This window comes from Choristoneura fumiferana, chromosome 8 (genome assembly GCF_025370935.1).
Source record: "Choristoneura fumiferana chromosome 8, NRCan_CFum_1, whole genome shotgun sequence".
In the NCBI taxonomy this organism is placed as follows: domain Eukaryota; kingdom Metazoa; phylum Arthropoda; class Insecta; order Lepidoptera; family Tortricidae; genus Choristoneura; species Choristoneura fumiferana.
In genome coordinates, this window is record NC_133479.1 from 13,706,404 (window position 1) to 13,723,856 (window position 17,453).

Sequence of the window (17,453 nt, forward strand, 5' to 3'; positions counted from 1 at the left end):
AAGTCAGATTTAATTTATGCACAAACAAACAATAACTCATTATGCATGAACTTATACGCAACTCGTCTCACTGACCTACAGGTCACTTCACGCTTTTGCATTCCTTATAGCGTGCTTTCTATGCCTTTACCTTTTCAACGATTTGAATGAAGAAATTGTAAAGAATTCTCGAACGAGAAAATGATTCAACAAGATAGGTACCGTTTAAAAAGAGCAAGTCATTTCGAACAAAGAGGGGAGATTAAACTCACTGCCCACTAAGTTTCAAATAATCCCTAAAATAACAAAACAAAAGGAAGCGATCGTTACACCGGGAGAAACTTTTTCAATATCGCCCGACAACAATGGACGGCGTATCTTTTTTATTCGCGCAGCTCAGGGAATAAATTCCGTATCAAATTTCTCCCTGGATAGCACTAACGATATATCTTCTGGGCTTAAAGACCGAATGGCCCATTGAATTATCCGCGGATGAACGAGCGCGACTCGAGAAAAGATAATAAAAAAATCATAATGCACTTTTCATTTCTACGGTAGCTTAACGCACGTATCGCATCTTACGCACACTCGAAACGACAGTACGGAAATACTCTGTGTGTAACGTCCCATATTCTGGCTCATCTCGTCCGCTCTTCTGTCTCTTTTAAAGGCGAAATTCTATCGTGGGACCCCGGGTGAAAGTCGATTTTCATAGTTCACGCACGTCGCTTTGGTAGGGCGGTCGTCGCGTAAGCTACGGGCCACGTGCACGTCGACAACTTGCGCTTAGTTCTTCGCGAACAGTGTGGGAGGTTAGTCCGCTACATGAACATAATTTTCCCAATGTCATGCGCTATAGCGATCGTTATGCGCGAAAAAGCGTTTTTCGCTGTCACCGACGACCTCTGGATGTGTGCGTGAGCTCGGCGGGTACACGTGATTTTGACAGTCGAATCCGAGAGTAAAAAGCCGGCGAGTGTTTTATCAACCGATGAATGCGGCCAGACGTTGAGTGTTTATGTTTACTGATAACAGTTTTATCCGTTAATGAACCTCTGATTCGAAAAAACAATGCTCCTGTGGTAATTAAGATTGTAACTGGTTTGGAAGTGTGAACGGGAACGTTACTATCAGCCGCTGATATGGAGCTGTTTTGGTGAGTTTGTTATTATTATGATTGTTGTTGCACCGATTATTATTGTACCTAGCCTTATAAAGTGATAAAATAATATAATTATGTATGTTAAAGCTGCAATTTTTACATTTGTTTATATTAAATGAGTGTAAAATATGGTTTTTAGTTCCACATTATATTTTAAACGCCGTTTTGTAATGCTATACAATGAAATTGTTTTAACTAGCCGTCACATATTCGTAAATCTATTGTACATGCGTAGAGAGATAATATCAGTTGTGCGCATGCTCGTTACTATGTCAACAAACTATGTTTATGTGCTGGCATTATATACGTTTGCTTGAATTCTAATGAGGCTTAGTTACCACAAGTGCACTGAAATATTTATTGAATTATTTCTGATGCCTGCTTTATATTCCGCGCGGGAGCTTTCGATCGATGCGTGAACGGTTAAGACCGGTTGCACACATTCGACTTTTAAGTTTATCACACTCAATAAAGAATGTCTAGGAGATCTTTGGTTTATTGTCGCTGCCTATTAAAAAAAACCCTGATGTGAAACAGTAATGACTAGATAATTTATTTAATCAAGCGTTACTTTGCGGAGGTCCATATCAATGAACTAAAAGAATTTCCTTGCTTAAGGTCGCGGGTGAAGAAGCTTTCGTCATGATAAATTACCACGAGCTTTTATAACGAGAACACCAACATTATTTTTCTCGTTCAAGTTTAAAAGGAAAAAGCACTCGGCTGTTTTATCCTCGTTCCTCGTGTGCGCTAAAACCAACACTAATAAGCAAGCAAAACAAAACAAACGCGGCGCGCTCATTTCGTTTCTATCCCAGTTTATGCGCGGTGGATGCTTTACTTTACGTGACAATTAATTATGATAATAAACTGCGCATTGACACATTTCTCTGAACTAGGACGGCCGATAATCGGCAGCGTGTGATCGACCTTATCCATTTTAAACTACATTCCCGCATAAAAGGATGCAAATTGCATTCAATCGCTTTAATTTCAAATGAAGAGGAGTTTTAAATTCCCGTGGGACATTTTTTTTCTTCTCTTTATTTTACTTCTTAATTATATAAATGTAGGTACTTTTGTGATATCAACAGCTGATTTTTAACTGTAGTTTGACCATATACGAGTACGATTTCGATGTGAAACTCGTTTTAGTCATCAAGAACAATTTAACATTACTCAATAGTCTTCGGATGTTTCAACTTCTTGTTGATCAATGAAATCTTTTGCTCTTTTGGGTGTATGAAAAACTTCATTTCGTAAAGGTATGGATTGTGCAATATATGTATAAAAGTATGTAATGTACATCACTCACTCACTCACTCACTCACTGTTCACTCACTCACTGCTCACCGCTCGCACTCGCTACTCACTGCTCGCGGCTCACTGTTGTTTTTGTTTGTCACACACATGGTACAGTCACCAGCACCACAAGCGTGCATAAATATCTGATACGACTCTATTTCTAGGGCCGGAAGGACGTGTCATATATTTTTGTACGCTCCGCTGTGGCAGATATTAATGCTGGTGACTGTACATAATTTTTATGCTTTCAACGGAAGACCAGCGCCAGCTGCAAGACATTAGGACAATTAGAGTTAGGACAATGTCGTGATAATTTATTTTCTATTTTTGTTTTTTTTTTATACCCTACTCGTATTTATGTAAATATTTCAAGTTACCAAATTAAACACCTACTACACTGCAAATTCACAGGCTTGTTTGACTCACGCACGTAAAACCAACTGGGCACGAGTGTCAGTGACCCCATAAAAATTCTACTAAAACCTACTAACATAATGTACGAAGATACACGAGCGATGTCCGTACTTTAGTACTAGAGTTACTACCTGAGTGAAACTCACATACGAAAATAGAGACTCGTAGTAACGCTTGCGTCGTACAGTAATGTCACCTGCGGGTTCGCACCGGTTCACAAAGGTTCAGTGACGATTAAAGTCTTAGTACCAGATATATGTACAGTCACCACTACCTGAGTTGGAGCTTGGGTTAGCAATATATTGTTCAAGCACAGCATTTATGTAGATATACTCTTAACAAATATTGAACTTCTCTAGTTTTTCTCTATCAGAAGTTTTATTCATATTTTTTTTCCATTTTTTATTTTCCAGTAAAATATCTATTTACTTATCTGTTTATAACTACTATACTAGCTACTTTGTAATCATTTATGGAATAACTAGCTTTTGCCCGCGGCTTCGTCCCCGTGGAATTCGGTTATCGCGCGCTGCTCCCTCGGGAACTGTGCATTTTACCGGGATAAAAGTAGCCTATGCTCTCTGGCTAGTGCGCTCTGGCCCATAAAATATCTCTATGGCAAAAATTACGTCGATCTGTTGCTCCGTTTCGACGTGAAAGACGGACAAACATTCAAACACACACACTTTCGCATTTATAATATTAGTATGGACTATGGATAAATCTTATTAGCCGTACCATGTTTAACAATTCGTGAATGAAAATGAATTCTAAGTACAAAAAAAATTCCTTACATTCTAGTGTTGATACTTTACTTTATAAATAGTTCGTACATTTTACCCATTACTAGCTGTTTTACATAATCTCATCTGTCACTTAGCCTACACATTGATCTTCAAATTCAGGAACATTTTAAAGGTGAGTATCTAGTAGGTACTGTCTAAATTATAGCTGCGATTACTTAAAAGTTACCTCTGTAGTCAAGTTCTTGGTGAAGTATTTAAGTGGGCTTTGAAAGCTTTAATAGCAATTTGAAATAGGCAAGCGCTTTCATGTCTAAGACTCGACTTAATGTTAGAACCATTGCTTATATCTGTTTAGTTACACCAAAGAGAAGTTTTTTTGTTTCGGATGGAAATAAAACTGTCACGCCGCTGCATATTTTAATAATTATATTTTATCGAAAATACAAACTGAGACATGGACAGAAAAACCAGAAGAGACCAGCACTGGGAATCGAACCCAGGTCCTCAGCATTCCGTGCTGCGTGCTATAACCCCTACACCACTGCTAGACACGATATGGTTTCACGGGATACCCGTAAAAGTAACAAATTTGGAGTTGAAATAAAAAATACAAAAAGACTCAAAAAAAAACAATCATAATTATATTTTACTTGATAAAATCTGATCTGAATCTGTTGTGTTTCGGCGTGGAGAGCAAGACAGCCGGTGAAATTACTGGCACTTGAGGTATCCCATCTTAGGCCTCTAGGTTGGCAACGCATCTGCAATCCCCCTGGTGTTGCAGGTGTCTATGGGCGGTAGTGATCTCTTACCATCAGGAGACCCACTTGCTCGTTTTCCATCCAGTCAAATCAAAATAATAATAATAATAATTTATCCGCAGATCTATTTGCGATCTGTTTGGGATAAATAGTTATCAACCTTTGTCCGTATTGTGTAACGCGTGGACGCTTGCGATCGCATTCTAAGTCTCTTTTCACCATCACCGTATACCGTGTGACAGAAAGAAATGGTGAAAACGAGTATGATTTCAAGTTCTTTAAACAATAAGGCCTCTGGAGCGTTAAGCTGCAATTACCTTCGGAAGCCAATAATGCAAGCTTCGCTGCTTAACGATAATATTTAATAGAAAATAAATGAATTAATTAATACTGAGACTAGTAAGTACAAGGCCTTTTTGTAAACCAGTTTTCCGATTATGAATATCTATAAAATCATCAACATACACACATGCGCTATTAGTAACAAAACAGCGAGGAAAACGGAAATTTAGCTTCCAATTGTCACCCGATCGACCCACTCACGTTCGTGGTTTATGGAACGCGAGCACTTGCTGCCAGAAATGGCTATCATTTTATGTGACGATTTATATATCTCACACTAAACACCGAAATGTGATCGTAAATCGTGCAGTCGGACATTGTGGTGTCCGTGGCCTTAGCACAGAAGACGTGGCATAAATCTAAATTGATTGCACTGTGAACGGAAATGTATATTTTGATTGAACGTGAAATTTATGATCGATTCCGCTTATTTGTAAATTTTATTACGCGGGCGGCTGATATGAAATCGTCAGGTGCTGCATAAAATTGACGATTGACGTAAGATACGATGTTTGAAGGCGGCTGTCATTCTAATCAACTTACTGTCGTTACTACTTAATTGATGATGTTAGTTATTGTTTTGTATTGTGTCCGTTCGACAAAACAAAATCAGGCGACACACCTAAAACTTATTGTACCAGTGTTATGTTATAAGATCCTTCTTTCAATGTTTATATTTCTAGTCCCTATATTTTTTTTATGTAAGAGTGGCAAACGAGCACGAAGCTTACCTGATTGGGAGCAATCACCGGCGCTCTAGTACACCCGCAACACGAGGTGTATCACAGGCGCGTTTCCAGCCCTTTGAGAGACTGATGGGCTTGATTTTTTAAACGCCTAAGTTGTATCGCTCCGAGAATGCTGAGCTGTGTGTTTTATTTTCATAAAACTATTTAAGATACAGCAAATTTCGGAGTTGTCAAATACTGTATTCTACTTATCCAGTTTCATTCACATTGAAATTGTAGCCTTCTCCTAAAAGTGGCCTACCCGAATTCAGCGACTGGGTTGAACTACTCGTCATTTCAATCACCTGATGTTACTTTATCTTGATCCAGTATATTACTATATCATCGTCATTTCGGTCGCGTCACACCTGCATCTGCAATTCCCTTTACACGAAGCTTATATTTTTCCTTAACAAACATGTTTACGACATCTGACATGCGAGTGGGAGATTCAAGGGACTCATTATCGTTTATAATAACACATCACAAAGAACATTAGCGCATGCATTATAACAAGTTAATATTTTATGTGTTTGGGTAAGTGGGGCTCTTAGCAATAATCAATAAGTCTAACGGCGTAAAACTTTTACTTGATCTAGTGAATAATATGGACCGGGACATTGATCTGAAAATACTGTTTGAATATTAGATATTTTTTTCATATTTATTGTCACTTTAACACGAGTTCAGTGTTTCAGTCAGGTTTTGTTAAACGATGAAGTTATTTTAGTGCTCAATTTGTCATCTTTTGTTCTATCCGGTGACAAATTTTAAACGTAAACTCATCTTTTAGCCCTTTTTAAAGTACAGTAGATAAAATAGCGTGACCTAATCTGAGAATAACAAAATTACATAAAAACAATAAAAAAAACAGAAGCATGTCCAAAAATCGATTAAAGTACTTTTTGTAATTATAATATATTTTATTATTATTAATAATAATAATAAAATGACATTGTTTAGTTACATTTTAATTTTATAAATAAAAGCTTTGTTTTCTCATTAAAAGTAGTACCTATTACAGGAGGCGAACGCAATAGATTATTACTATAGTAAGTACTAGCTGGTGCCCGCGGCTTCGCCCCCGGTGTACTTAAAAAAAACTTTTTTATAAGAACCTTCTCCTAACAATAGCAAACACAACCAAAAAATAATCAGCTTAATCGGTCCAGCCGTTCACGCGTGATGCCGTGACCAAGGGAAATAGCGATTCATTTTTAAATTATAACTGTTTTATTTATTTTTTTCATTAAAATAAAAACCATATAGTATTATAACTATATTATTTTAATTTGTCAAAACCTGTTGGAAATACATAATAATGTCACTGTCGCGATTAGTTTGAACAATTAGCCAATTCCAAACGAAGCCGATATCAAGTTCCCCTTTTCGACGTCTCCAACCCACACCGATGTTTACTACGCCATCAAATATCAACTGCAACCATTTTACATGCTGTTAACCAAAACCATCACCTATTTAACGCTCACGCAGACTAATCTTATGGTAATTACACTGTAATGCCCGCGTCCAATCGATCGTGTAAACCGTGAAATATGTGTCGCTTCCTCCGAAGTTGTTGCAACACCTTTATTAATACTCGCTGTTACGCTGTGCTCATTGCATCGTACAAATTCAAGTGACTATTTGAACTAAGTTATCTATCATTTGTATTCTTCTAGAAACTTTTGATTATATCTAACAGTCTCGAAGTGTTGGTTACAAATTTTTCAAAAGTCAAAGAACCACTGAAGACCATGGAATGGTTCACATAAAAAAAGTAATTACATTCTTGGTAAGTCCAAAAGTTCTAGCTTGATTATTGTTCCGTGTTTCATGGCTTCGTAACGTTACAAACCAAGCTTTGTAACGTGCTATATTTCAAGCATGTCATTAATGTGTCGGTTGTTCATTTGATTTCATTTGACGGTAGATCCGGAGTAATTTTCTCAAGCAACGAGCTTACGCAAGAATAGGTTACCGTGAAAATATTAAATGTGAAAGACGCTTCGCATTTTGCCCAAGAGAAATCTCGTAAAAAAGGGTTTGGGAGACGTGACGAGAATCCCTTTTTATGTAGAGGTTATTAAAGTTTCATTAATTTGGACATTTACTCATGATTTATAAGGTCAAGTTGAACTTTTCGATAAATAAGGACTTTGGGAGCTGCTACGGTTTACCTTTCGAAGGCTGAATTATGAAGGGCTTTCAGAGCGGGTTGTAAAATGAAAAGCTTTGAATAGAGGTCAATAGAGACTTAGTAGATTATTACCTGTCTTGTAGCTTTTCAACTTGAAATGGTTATATCTATGTTTTTATATAACATCAGAAATAACCACTGCATGCACTGAAATGTTGCTGGTTCTACGTAATCTCAACTGATCTCTTTAAATTTCAAATTTCTTAAACTAGATAAAGAAGATTACAAAGCTCTTGTTACCTAACAAATTTTTAACTAAAAATAATATTTAAAAAATTTATACGGGGCCTATGTGGAAACTACAGTTTGGGCTTTTCAATCTGAGAGGAGACCTGTGCCCAGCAGTGGACCGTGTATTGGCCGAAAATGATGAGGTTTACTTTTAAACATTACGGAACCGAAAAAGCTTTATTCCATTAACTATTTAAACTAATCTTAATCCTACTGATATTATAAATGCGGAAGTTTGTGAGTGAGTGAGTGAGTTATGTTTGTTACTCCTTCACGCTGAAACGGCTAGACGGATTTAAATGAAATTTGGTATTTAGATAGCCGGATATCTGGAATAAAACATAGGCTACTTTTTATTCCGATATTCCCACGCACGGGATAGGGATAAAATCTCGAAACAACAACCGCTGGGCTTAGAGTCATGAAATTTGACATGATTGTTTTTAATGTAACGTCAATGAAAACCACGATAAAATTTTTGGGAATTCCCACGGGAATTTTAAAAAATCCCAAAATTTCAATTCAGCTGCTGGATTGAATGATTTACGTGTGCGAAGCCGCGGATGAATCCCTATTTTCCTTCATCTCGGCCTCGGCTGGACCGATTTCGCTAATTTTTTTTTTTTGTTATGTTTGATATTGTCAGGAGAAGGTTTTTAAAAAAGAAGATTTAGATTTAAAAACTAGTTATGCAATAAAGATAATTTTAACCGAATGGTTCAAATGACATCTTAATCAGATTTGTTCAACTGACTGACAGATAGATGTCTTACTACAATATGCAATTATTTATACTGGAACATAAAATTGTTTCAATAAATAAGTCTTTAAATTGAAAGGAAATCATTTCCTCAAAAGTTAACATAATTCGGGTGCTGACCGACATTCATAACAAGCTAAGTTAGGTACAATAAAATTTCACATATCTTGTTACATGATTCAGGAGCAAAATGGGTCTGTAATTCTTCAAATGGGTTTTATCCCCTTTTTGAAGAAGAGTATACCACCACGCTCCTGTGCTATGCTTGTGGCAATTTGCCCTCATATCTAACAGAATTAAATGGCACCTTAAGAGCTTTTTAAACTGGTTTAATACCTGCCTTCATAAGCTCACTTAATTCCATCATACCCACCGTCTTGTTGTTATTGAACAGTTTGAGAGCCGTATCCGTCCGGAAGCGAATACTATATATGTACCAGAGTTTTGAAGCACGAGTAAGGCACTTGTCCTACCACCGACAATGATCAATAAGCGAGCAGAGCTACAAACTTGATAAGAGTTGGCAAGTATATAATGAGAAGCTAGTTTGTAGTTCCGATAGTTTTTTCCCTGATAAAAGTGAGTGTACAAGTGCGACGGGCGTTTACCCGCACTGTAGATCAAAATGGCCGCTCTGCTTGTCCTCTCGGCGTGAGTTATGATTGAACGAATTTTACCTTGAGTAGCTCTTGTGCTGCAACAAACTAATGAAGAGAGAGTCTCGCCAGCATTGTGAATAGCCAGCAACCATTACTATAAATATAACTCTTTTACTGGCACGATATCTATATATTATTTATTGTTCGATTCTTAAGCATAAAGTAGTAGTTGATAGCTCATCGTACGGCAGTGTGACAAGTTACAAAACTATTCCCGATAAATCTGTTATAACTATGTATGCTTTACATTGTTGACGAGGTGGGAATACGATGTAAGTCTAAACTGAATAACAGAACTTTTGATTACAGGCATAATCAAAACTTATTGACTGGCGGGCGTAAAGTAAAGCACTCGCTTAAAGTCGTAACAAGCAAAGTTTACAATACGGTGCGATGCTCCGAAATGACGTAGCAATGAATGAACTCTAGGGAGAAATCTTTGCATGAGCACATAAACATATTTTACAACGATTTTAAAAGGATCTTTTCTATTCAAGGTGGTGAAATATTGCTTTTTGTATAAGTAAATGTCAGAGTCTGTAACGACCATCCTACAACTTAACGACTACGCTTAGGTAGAATCGTTTACTGGCTACAGCGAAGTAAGGGAATTCCATGTTTTTGTTGGCTTTTTCATTTTATTGTTTACATGACACCAACTATTTCCTTTAACAGGCGCTACCACTACCACGGACCTTTATATAAGTGGATGACGCCTATAGATCAAAATAAGTTTGTATTGCATATTTATGATTAACAGAAACAAATCTGAGTCAATAGACAAAAAATTACATGACGTACTAAAAAATTGACACGCTCAGTTTTCATATATTTCACCAAACTTGTTTATTTATGAATAAAAATAGCATTATGAATAAATATAGCATTAGTTATATTCAATGCGCTGTAAGCAAAAAATGACCCAGATGGGAATGGGATTGGAACCAAAAAATAAATAAATTATTAATATTAATATCATGGGACACTTGACACCATTGACCTATTCCCAAACTAAGCAAAGCTTGTACTATGGACACTAGGCAACGGATAAACATATTTGTATAAATAAATATATACTTAAATACATATTAAACACCCAAGACCCGAGAACAAACATTAGTATTATTCATACAAATATCTGCCCCGGCCGGGATTCGAACCCGGGACCTCAAGCTTCGTAGTCAGGTTCTCTAACCACTTGGCCATCCGGTCGTCCAAAATACTTCTCTAAACTAACGTAACACCACAACCTTTGGCCGGAGTTAAAGGAGCAAAAATTGTTAGCCCTTACTTGGGTCTTCCACTTTAACGTAACGTATTATTACGATATTTTCCAAAAGTATTTCGCAACATGTCCAAAAATATTTTTCTGTCAGCACTAAAGTGTCGGTTGCTTTTTCAGAAAACATCGACTTTACCACGATTTAAACTGCGAATAAAACTTTAACGATTCGCTATTAAAATGGACGTCCACAGCCACAAAACAGACATGACGCCAGTAGGTTGATGACTTTTTAATTACTCCAACCAGATCAATGACTCGTCGAATCAGTTTTGTATCGGTTTTTGCAATTTTCTGAAACTGCGACGCTCTACGAAACGCTCATTTGGCCAATGCGTTACGTGAGAAGCAGTCGGAATTGTAATCCAGTATTTTTGGATTCGACTTAATAAAAATACTTCAGTTGAGTATTTTCTTTACGGTATAGACCGCAATTATCTGTAATCTTAGCTTCGGTATGTTTACTCAAGTCTAAAGGTAAGTATGTATAGCATCGCTTCTTGATGTGTACTTACTGACTCTAAATGATCAGATCTTAATGTTTTAAACTTTCGTAATTTGTGCTCATATGCCACTGGGATTTAAAAACGGAGATATATTGCTAAAATTACAAGTTAAATGATGATGATGTTACTAAATGGAAGCTCTCGATTTCATGGAATTAGTGAGAAGCAAATGTGGACGTTCAGATGTTTCTTTGGGAAAATTGCCAGATATTGTGAGTGTTGTAGGTATGTCGCGGAGTTAGTTGTACGGAATCAAAAAATCAAAATCGAGCGTGGGTAATTCGAAAAACTCTACATTACACTGTACTTACGAGGTACTTTTAGTAATATGTTGCTCTGATTACTTTATTCATTTTTGTGTTGTATTTTGATCTTTGTTCAAAAAACCATTATGATTTTTACCTCCGTTCATAACGCGTTTGCGTTTTTAATTTAAATATTCAAACGTACCTAAATCAAGGCCAACTCAAAATAACTGCTGTAAACAGAGATAAAAGGCCGTTGTAAACAAACAAAATAAAATTAGATTCATGAAATTCTATTCGCGAAAAAAAGTAATGAACGAATAGTCCCTTTGAAGATTTAGAGACCACCGCGGTACCGTTTGTCTGTTTAGATCTCTAGGGAATTGAAAAAGCCATACCTTATATTTAGGACGCAATTTTATGGAATATATTCAGTGTTTATATTCGTAACGACTTATAGGAGGTTAAATGGCTCGCTTTCTCTTGGGAGTCTAGTTTAGGATGCAAAAGAATGTATGCTCCTATGTATGAAAATCCTTTGTTGTATAAAACAAAAGAAATAAAAACAATTATCCTAGAGATACAAAGAATAAACCCAATATTTTTTTCGGTTTTGAGGTAAACTACCCAGTCCTGGTCCTGGGGTCCTGGCGCATATAAACTAATTACTTAAATCTGGTCGACACTACACTAACTAACTGGAAATCAAAGCGCTGCCAGCTATGTCTGTCAACAAATTGCCATCGCTAAACAGCAAAGGCATGCTGTCAATCGGATTAAGTTTTTAAGTAGGTAATTAGTTCATATTTCAAATGTCTTCAGAACTACCAATCGGACAGCTTATTCAGAGATGTACAGAACCCAAGGTCTCAACTGTTTAGCAGGTTTTTTTTTAGTTTCCTCTTCCTCTTCCGTTTGATGCATTCGAAGCTTATGATGCGAACATCTAGATACTTACCTTATCACAGCAACGTATTAATTACTACGTAGGGTTCCTTGTGCTGTAAATTATCAACATGCATCCGTATCACCCGTATTTGGGTTCAATCCGACGAGGTCTTCCTGTCGCACAAGGCAATTAAATGGCGTGCAGCTTAGAGTATCAAACCAACCGGACTGGTCTGGGACAAGCTTGTCGCACTGTCAAAAATAGTAAATACTAGCTTATTGGTCGCCATTACATGTGGGAGTGCGACCGTTGTTGTGAAGCTCAGTGTTTGAAATTTCGTTGCTTGCACGCAGACACTGGGATTGAGAATGAATTAAAGTTGACATTTCGTATTCTTTGCTTTGTTTTTTTTTCTTATGCACACACAGGAAAGTGGGTCAAGTTTTGCTTCTTTGATTTGACCCATGCTAACATACTGACATTGCAAGTTAAATAAAAGCTTGTAAACAAAGGGGCCGTGGGCCACCTGATCGTAAATGATAACCGCGGCCCAAATATACTCGTAGGTACTTCTAGAGATAATACAAATGCATTACCAACCTAGACGGTTAACATTGAATGACCTGGACCAGTCATAATAATTATGTATCTGGCTAGCTTACCGTCCACACCGAACGCAACAGTTCACCAGCTTAGCAACTGGGTTATGGATGGAAAACATCTGAACATCGGAAGTAAGTGATCAGCAGCGCTCTCTATTGCCAACGAACTCCGGACTCCAGCACTGTTTTGCAGAAAGCAAGGGGATACCACCACACTGATTTCCCAAGAAAGACATCATGAAGATACACTGATCTTCGACTCTCAACCACGACCACTCTGCCAAAAGGATCGCAACTAAGATGAAAAACATTCGAATAAATCTTCTTAGGTAAGTATCCCCCATACTAATCCTAAATGCCTCACCTTCCGTCCAATGTGACAGATTTAAGTAACGAAATTAGTGCGCATGTCGCCTTCGTTTGGCTTAATGCTCTAAGGCGTAGTATCTCGCCACACCCTGTCGCGTTCGCCCTTTCGTCGGTCACGCTTCGGCACATCTAATGCACAATGACTGAGGTTCGGCTCAGACCTTTGTACTTAGAATTAGTCATATATCAAGACGTCCTGGTATTAATTGTCTGTTGATAAGATAATGTTGTTATAAATTACTGGCTGATTCAGGCGATACCTTTCCACTAGCAAGCTCGCAAGCCACATGCGGCTCTTTGGATGTGAAGCTGCGGCTCCCTAGTTCCATACGCAAATATTATTTACCAATACCCTATTTATATGTATTATATTATGTAATTTGTTGTGAACAGCACTACTTATACGAGTATATGAATAAATAGATTAGTATTTTTATCAAAACACTTTTTTTATGCATGTTTTATTTATTGTTGGCGAGAAAAAAAGTTGTGGTTCTTTAAAACCTTTTAAATTTTGTAAATTGAAACATTTGACTCTTCCGACTCAAAAGATTGCCAACCCCTGCACTAGCACAATAAACACAGTACAAGTGGTGCATAATGAGTTTCCATCGGGAAAAGTCGGATCACAATCGGACGCATTTTAGCAAAAACTTTGCAGAGAATTGACATTTTATTCTTTAATTTCACTTATGAAGTAGTTTCAAAATCAAAAAAAAAATAGTTGAGGTTTGGAACGTTTTTGCTACACTACGTCCAATCGGAATACGATGGCACCCGAAGTGTCAATTAATTATTGTTTTAACGAGTGACATGCCTGCAACGCTCTGGCAGCTTGCTCGTCTTCGTGTAGCCAAACACTATGGGAAACTTCAACCACATCTGCCCATTAAGCCGTGGTTCTTTATATCCAGATCGATCCCCAAAAATATCACGTCCACTATTATTCGCTTACGTAAGGGACCTGTTTGCTCTCCGTCTTCCTTGCCAAAATACGGGTCCGAAGCCATTCCATGTGTAAATGTGGCATGGAGGGCACCCTCGAGCACATGCTCTTTCATTGCTCCAAAATTACCACTCCCTTATATGACCTCCCTTCCCGATTCCCTCGCCCCGTACACATAAATTTCTTTCTTGCTCTAGCACATACCCATTTTATAAATGTATTATTTAAGTCTATAAAAATTAACAAATTATACTTGTAGGTAGTTTAACAAAATGTATGTTTGTGTTTTATTTTAGGTTCTCATCCGTGTACTGAACACCGAAGCTACCGTACAACGGCCAACCGATAGTGTATTTTCTAACCTCGAGATTGGCGGAATCATCGATAGTTTCGATGGAGCTATATTTTTCTTTAACCTGAATATTAATGTCGAACTATAGTATAGGCCGTGGTGGCCTAGTGATTTGACCTATCGCCTCTCAAGCAGAGGATCGTGGGTTCAAGCCCCGGCTCGCACCTCTGAGTTTTCGAAATTCATGTGCGAATTCACATTTGAAATTTACCACGAGCTTTACGGTGAAGGAAAACATCGTGAGGAAACCTGCAGAAACCAGCGATGCAATTCAATGGTGTGTGTGAAGTTCCCAATCCGCACTGGGCCCGCGTGGGAACTACGGCACAAGCCCTCTCATTGTGAGAGGAGGCATGTTCCCAACAGTGGGACATGTATAGGCTGGGATGATGATGATGATAGCAACATCAAATGAAAAATGTACGGCTGTATGATGGATACTGGATCTAATTGAGACATCACAATAAATACGAACTTTTCCGATAAAATACGATGGAAAACCATTATCCACTACAAAATGGATTATAGTTATAAAATGATACAATGGTTTAATTAAGGGCCCCGTCGTTGACGAGTAATGTTGCCAACAAACGTTGATACTTTTGCTATCTAACCTAATCATAAAAGTTTGATTTTTAATACAAGTTTTTTTTGCTGACTGTACTTTTTGTTGACCGTACTTGCATACCAAATTTCAAGTCGATGCTATTAACTGTTGAAGAGTTCCGTCCTGCGGAGACGATCCTGGCTGGACTACCTGGATGTCACTACTAGATTATTGTATTTTCACGCGATTTACATAAGTATTCCAAATTTAAAGTCAATCTGACTACTGGAAGTTGATCAAATATTACTTGCAAGATTTGACTACATACAGACAGACAGATCGACAGATAGACGGACAGACCGACAACGGGACAGGTGAAACTAAATAAAAGCTTATAAAAACAGTTCGCCCTGTGGGGTCGGCTATACGCTTGTGCTACTTTTATTGTTGCAAGCGTCCATAGTTGCGGCAACTCCCACATCCGCCTTCCTATTTTCTGTACTGTTTGTGCAGTTAATGAGTAAAAAGAATAAGTTGGAAAAGTACACCTCACATTTCATAGCAATATAAAATAAAAATACCGGTCACAAGTGGTTTAACACTGTGCAGTTTTCGATATTAATTTGTGAGAAGATAGTTTGAGACCCTGGAAAGGACATAGGATAGTTTTTATAGCGGAAAATTGCATAGTTTTTTTAATCAAATAGCTGGCAAGTGAGCATCTGGGTCACGTGATGGTAAGCGATCACCGACACCCATGGACACCTACAGCATTATTAGGACTACGGGTGGGGGGAAGGGAGTTGGGCCTCCGGATCTCCCACTCACCGTACGAAACACAGTAGCAAAACTACTATTTCACGCCGGTATTCTGTGGGAGTGTGGTACTAACCCGCTCGAGCCGGCCCATTCATACTGCAGCCAGCAAATGGTTACAGTAAGGCTCTACCACATATAAAAGTTTCATGTTCAAGTTTCCATGGGATAGCGATAAAGGAATTATTTGCAGACGGAGTCCCTGGTTACATCTTAAATAATACAACAGCTTGTGCCAAAATTATATGGAGCATCATGTCTTTGACACTAGTTTCTTCCATTGATTTTATAACATACAGTAAACTATTAAAAATATAATGTAAAAATAAGGATTTTATAAAAACATAAAGCCCAATTTACACCGCAAGCGGAGCGGTCTCATTAATGAGTACTTTAATGGAGCCGATCGTTGTACGTTTAACTAAATCATTAATGAGTCCGCTCAGCTTGCGGTGGAAACCGGACTTTACATGTAGCAGCCATGGAATAATACAAAATTATATCTAAAATAAATTAACAAAAAAGTAAAACCGACTTCAAAAAAATAAAAATAATAAAAAATGTAACCGACTACAAAACCCTTGAAAATATTTTTCTAGGTACGTACTAGCTCGAAGTCGGTGACTCAGCACGACCCAGCAGGAGGAATTGAAACCTTTTTAAAATTCAATTTTTTATTTTTTTGAAGTCGGTTTTACATTTTTGTAAAAAAAAAATCTTTATTTCTCACTTTTTAGTGATTCGTAGCCAAAGAACATCTCACAACGTTTCCATTAAGCCAAAACACGACTTAGTTACGTTGTTTTATAACAGAGTCCCGTTGCCTACCAGAAGGTATCCAGAAGGCTTCAGCATCAGATCAGTTAATTATGCAATTTTTATTGAAATAAACAATTTAAAGTTTAAGTTTAAGTTTTTTTAAGTTCGAAAGAAAAATTAACTTAAAGCTTCTTCTTAGTCGCTTAAATATGTCACTAGGTATATTAATAAGGATCTTTTATAGACAAGCGAGCATTATTTAGCTTTGATGAGTTCCATTGGTCATCTACGGTCTTGTTCATCAGGTCCAGGTTACCAAATGATACTTTTTGAATATAAATGCTCATCTTAATGCTAAAAATACCAAAATCGCCATTGGTGTGCCTATAAAATTTGAGGTTTGCCCTCGATTTCCCTAGGATCCCATCATCAGATCTTAATGACAATGGGACCACCTAAGAAGAATACTCTTTCGAAGAAAAAAAGAAGTTTGAAAATCGGTCCACAATTGACTGAGTAATCGGTGAACATACATAAAAAAAAATACAAACATTGGAACATAGAACCTCCTCCTTTTTTGAAGTCGGTTAAAAATAAGAAACTATGAATAAAAAGGTACTTGTCTATTTAGAAATGGCAAATCAAATGTGCCGAGAAACCTACACACACGACCCACTCGGTGGCCCTCTAACATTTTCACTTCTCAAAAGCCTTTGAACTTAAGTTATGTAAGATTCACTTAGCGAAATTATCACTTAAACGAAATAAATTTATTTACTCTGTAAACAAAGCTGTTTGCATTATGGATGAATTGCTTGCAGGTGCTTGATTGTATTTACTTTAACAGTAGGTA

At 37.4% G+C, this 17,453-nt stretch overlaps 1 protein-coding gene across 6 annotated transcripts in view; it reads left to right on the plus strand.

The window, feature by feature from the left end:
* Nucleotides 1-712: 712 nt before the first annotated feature.
* The window catches only part of LOC141430559 (uncharacterized), a 207,416-nt gene continuing 190,675 nt past the window's right edge, over nt 713-17,453 (plus strand). For all 6 annotated transcript variants that reach the window (XM_074091310.1, XM_074091314.1, XM_074091315.1 and 3 more), the window contains exon 1: nt 713-1,135. In XM_074091310.1, the coding sequence (XP_073947411.1) occupies nt 1,122-1,135 (14 nt within the window). In that variant the 5' untranslated portion in view covers nt 713-1,121. The remainder of the gene's footprint in view (nt 1,136-17,453) is intronic.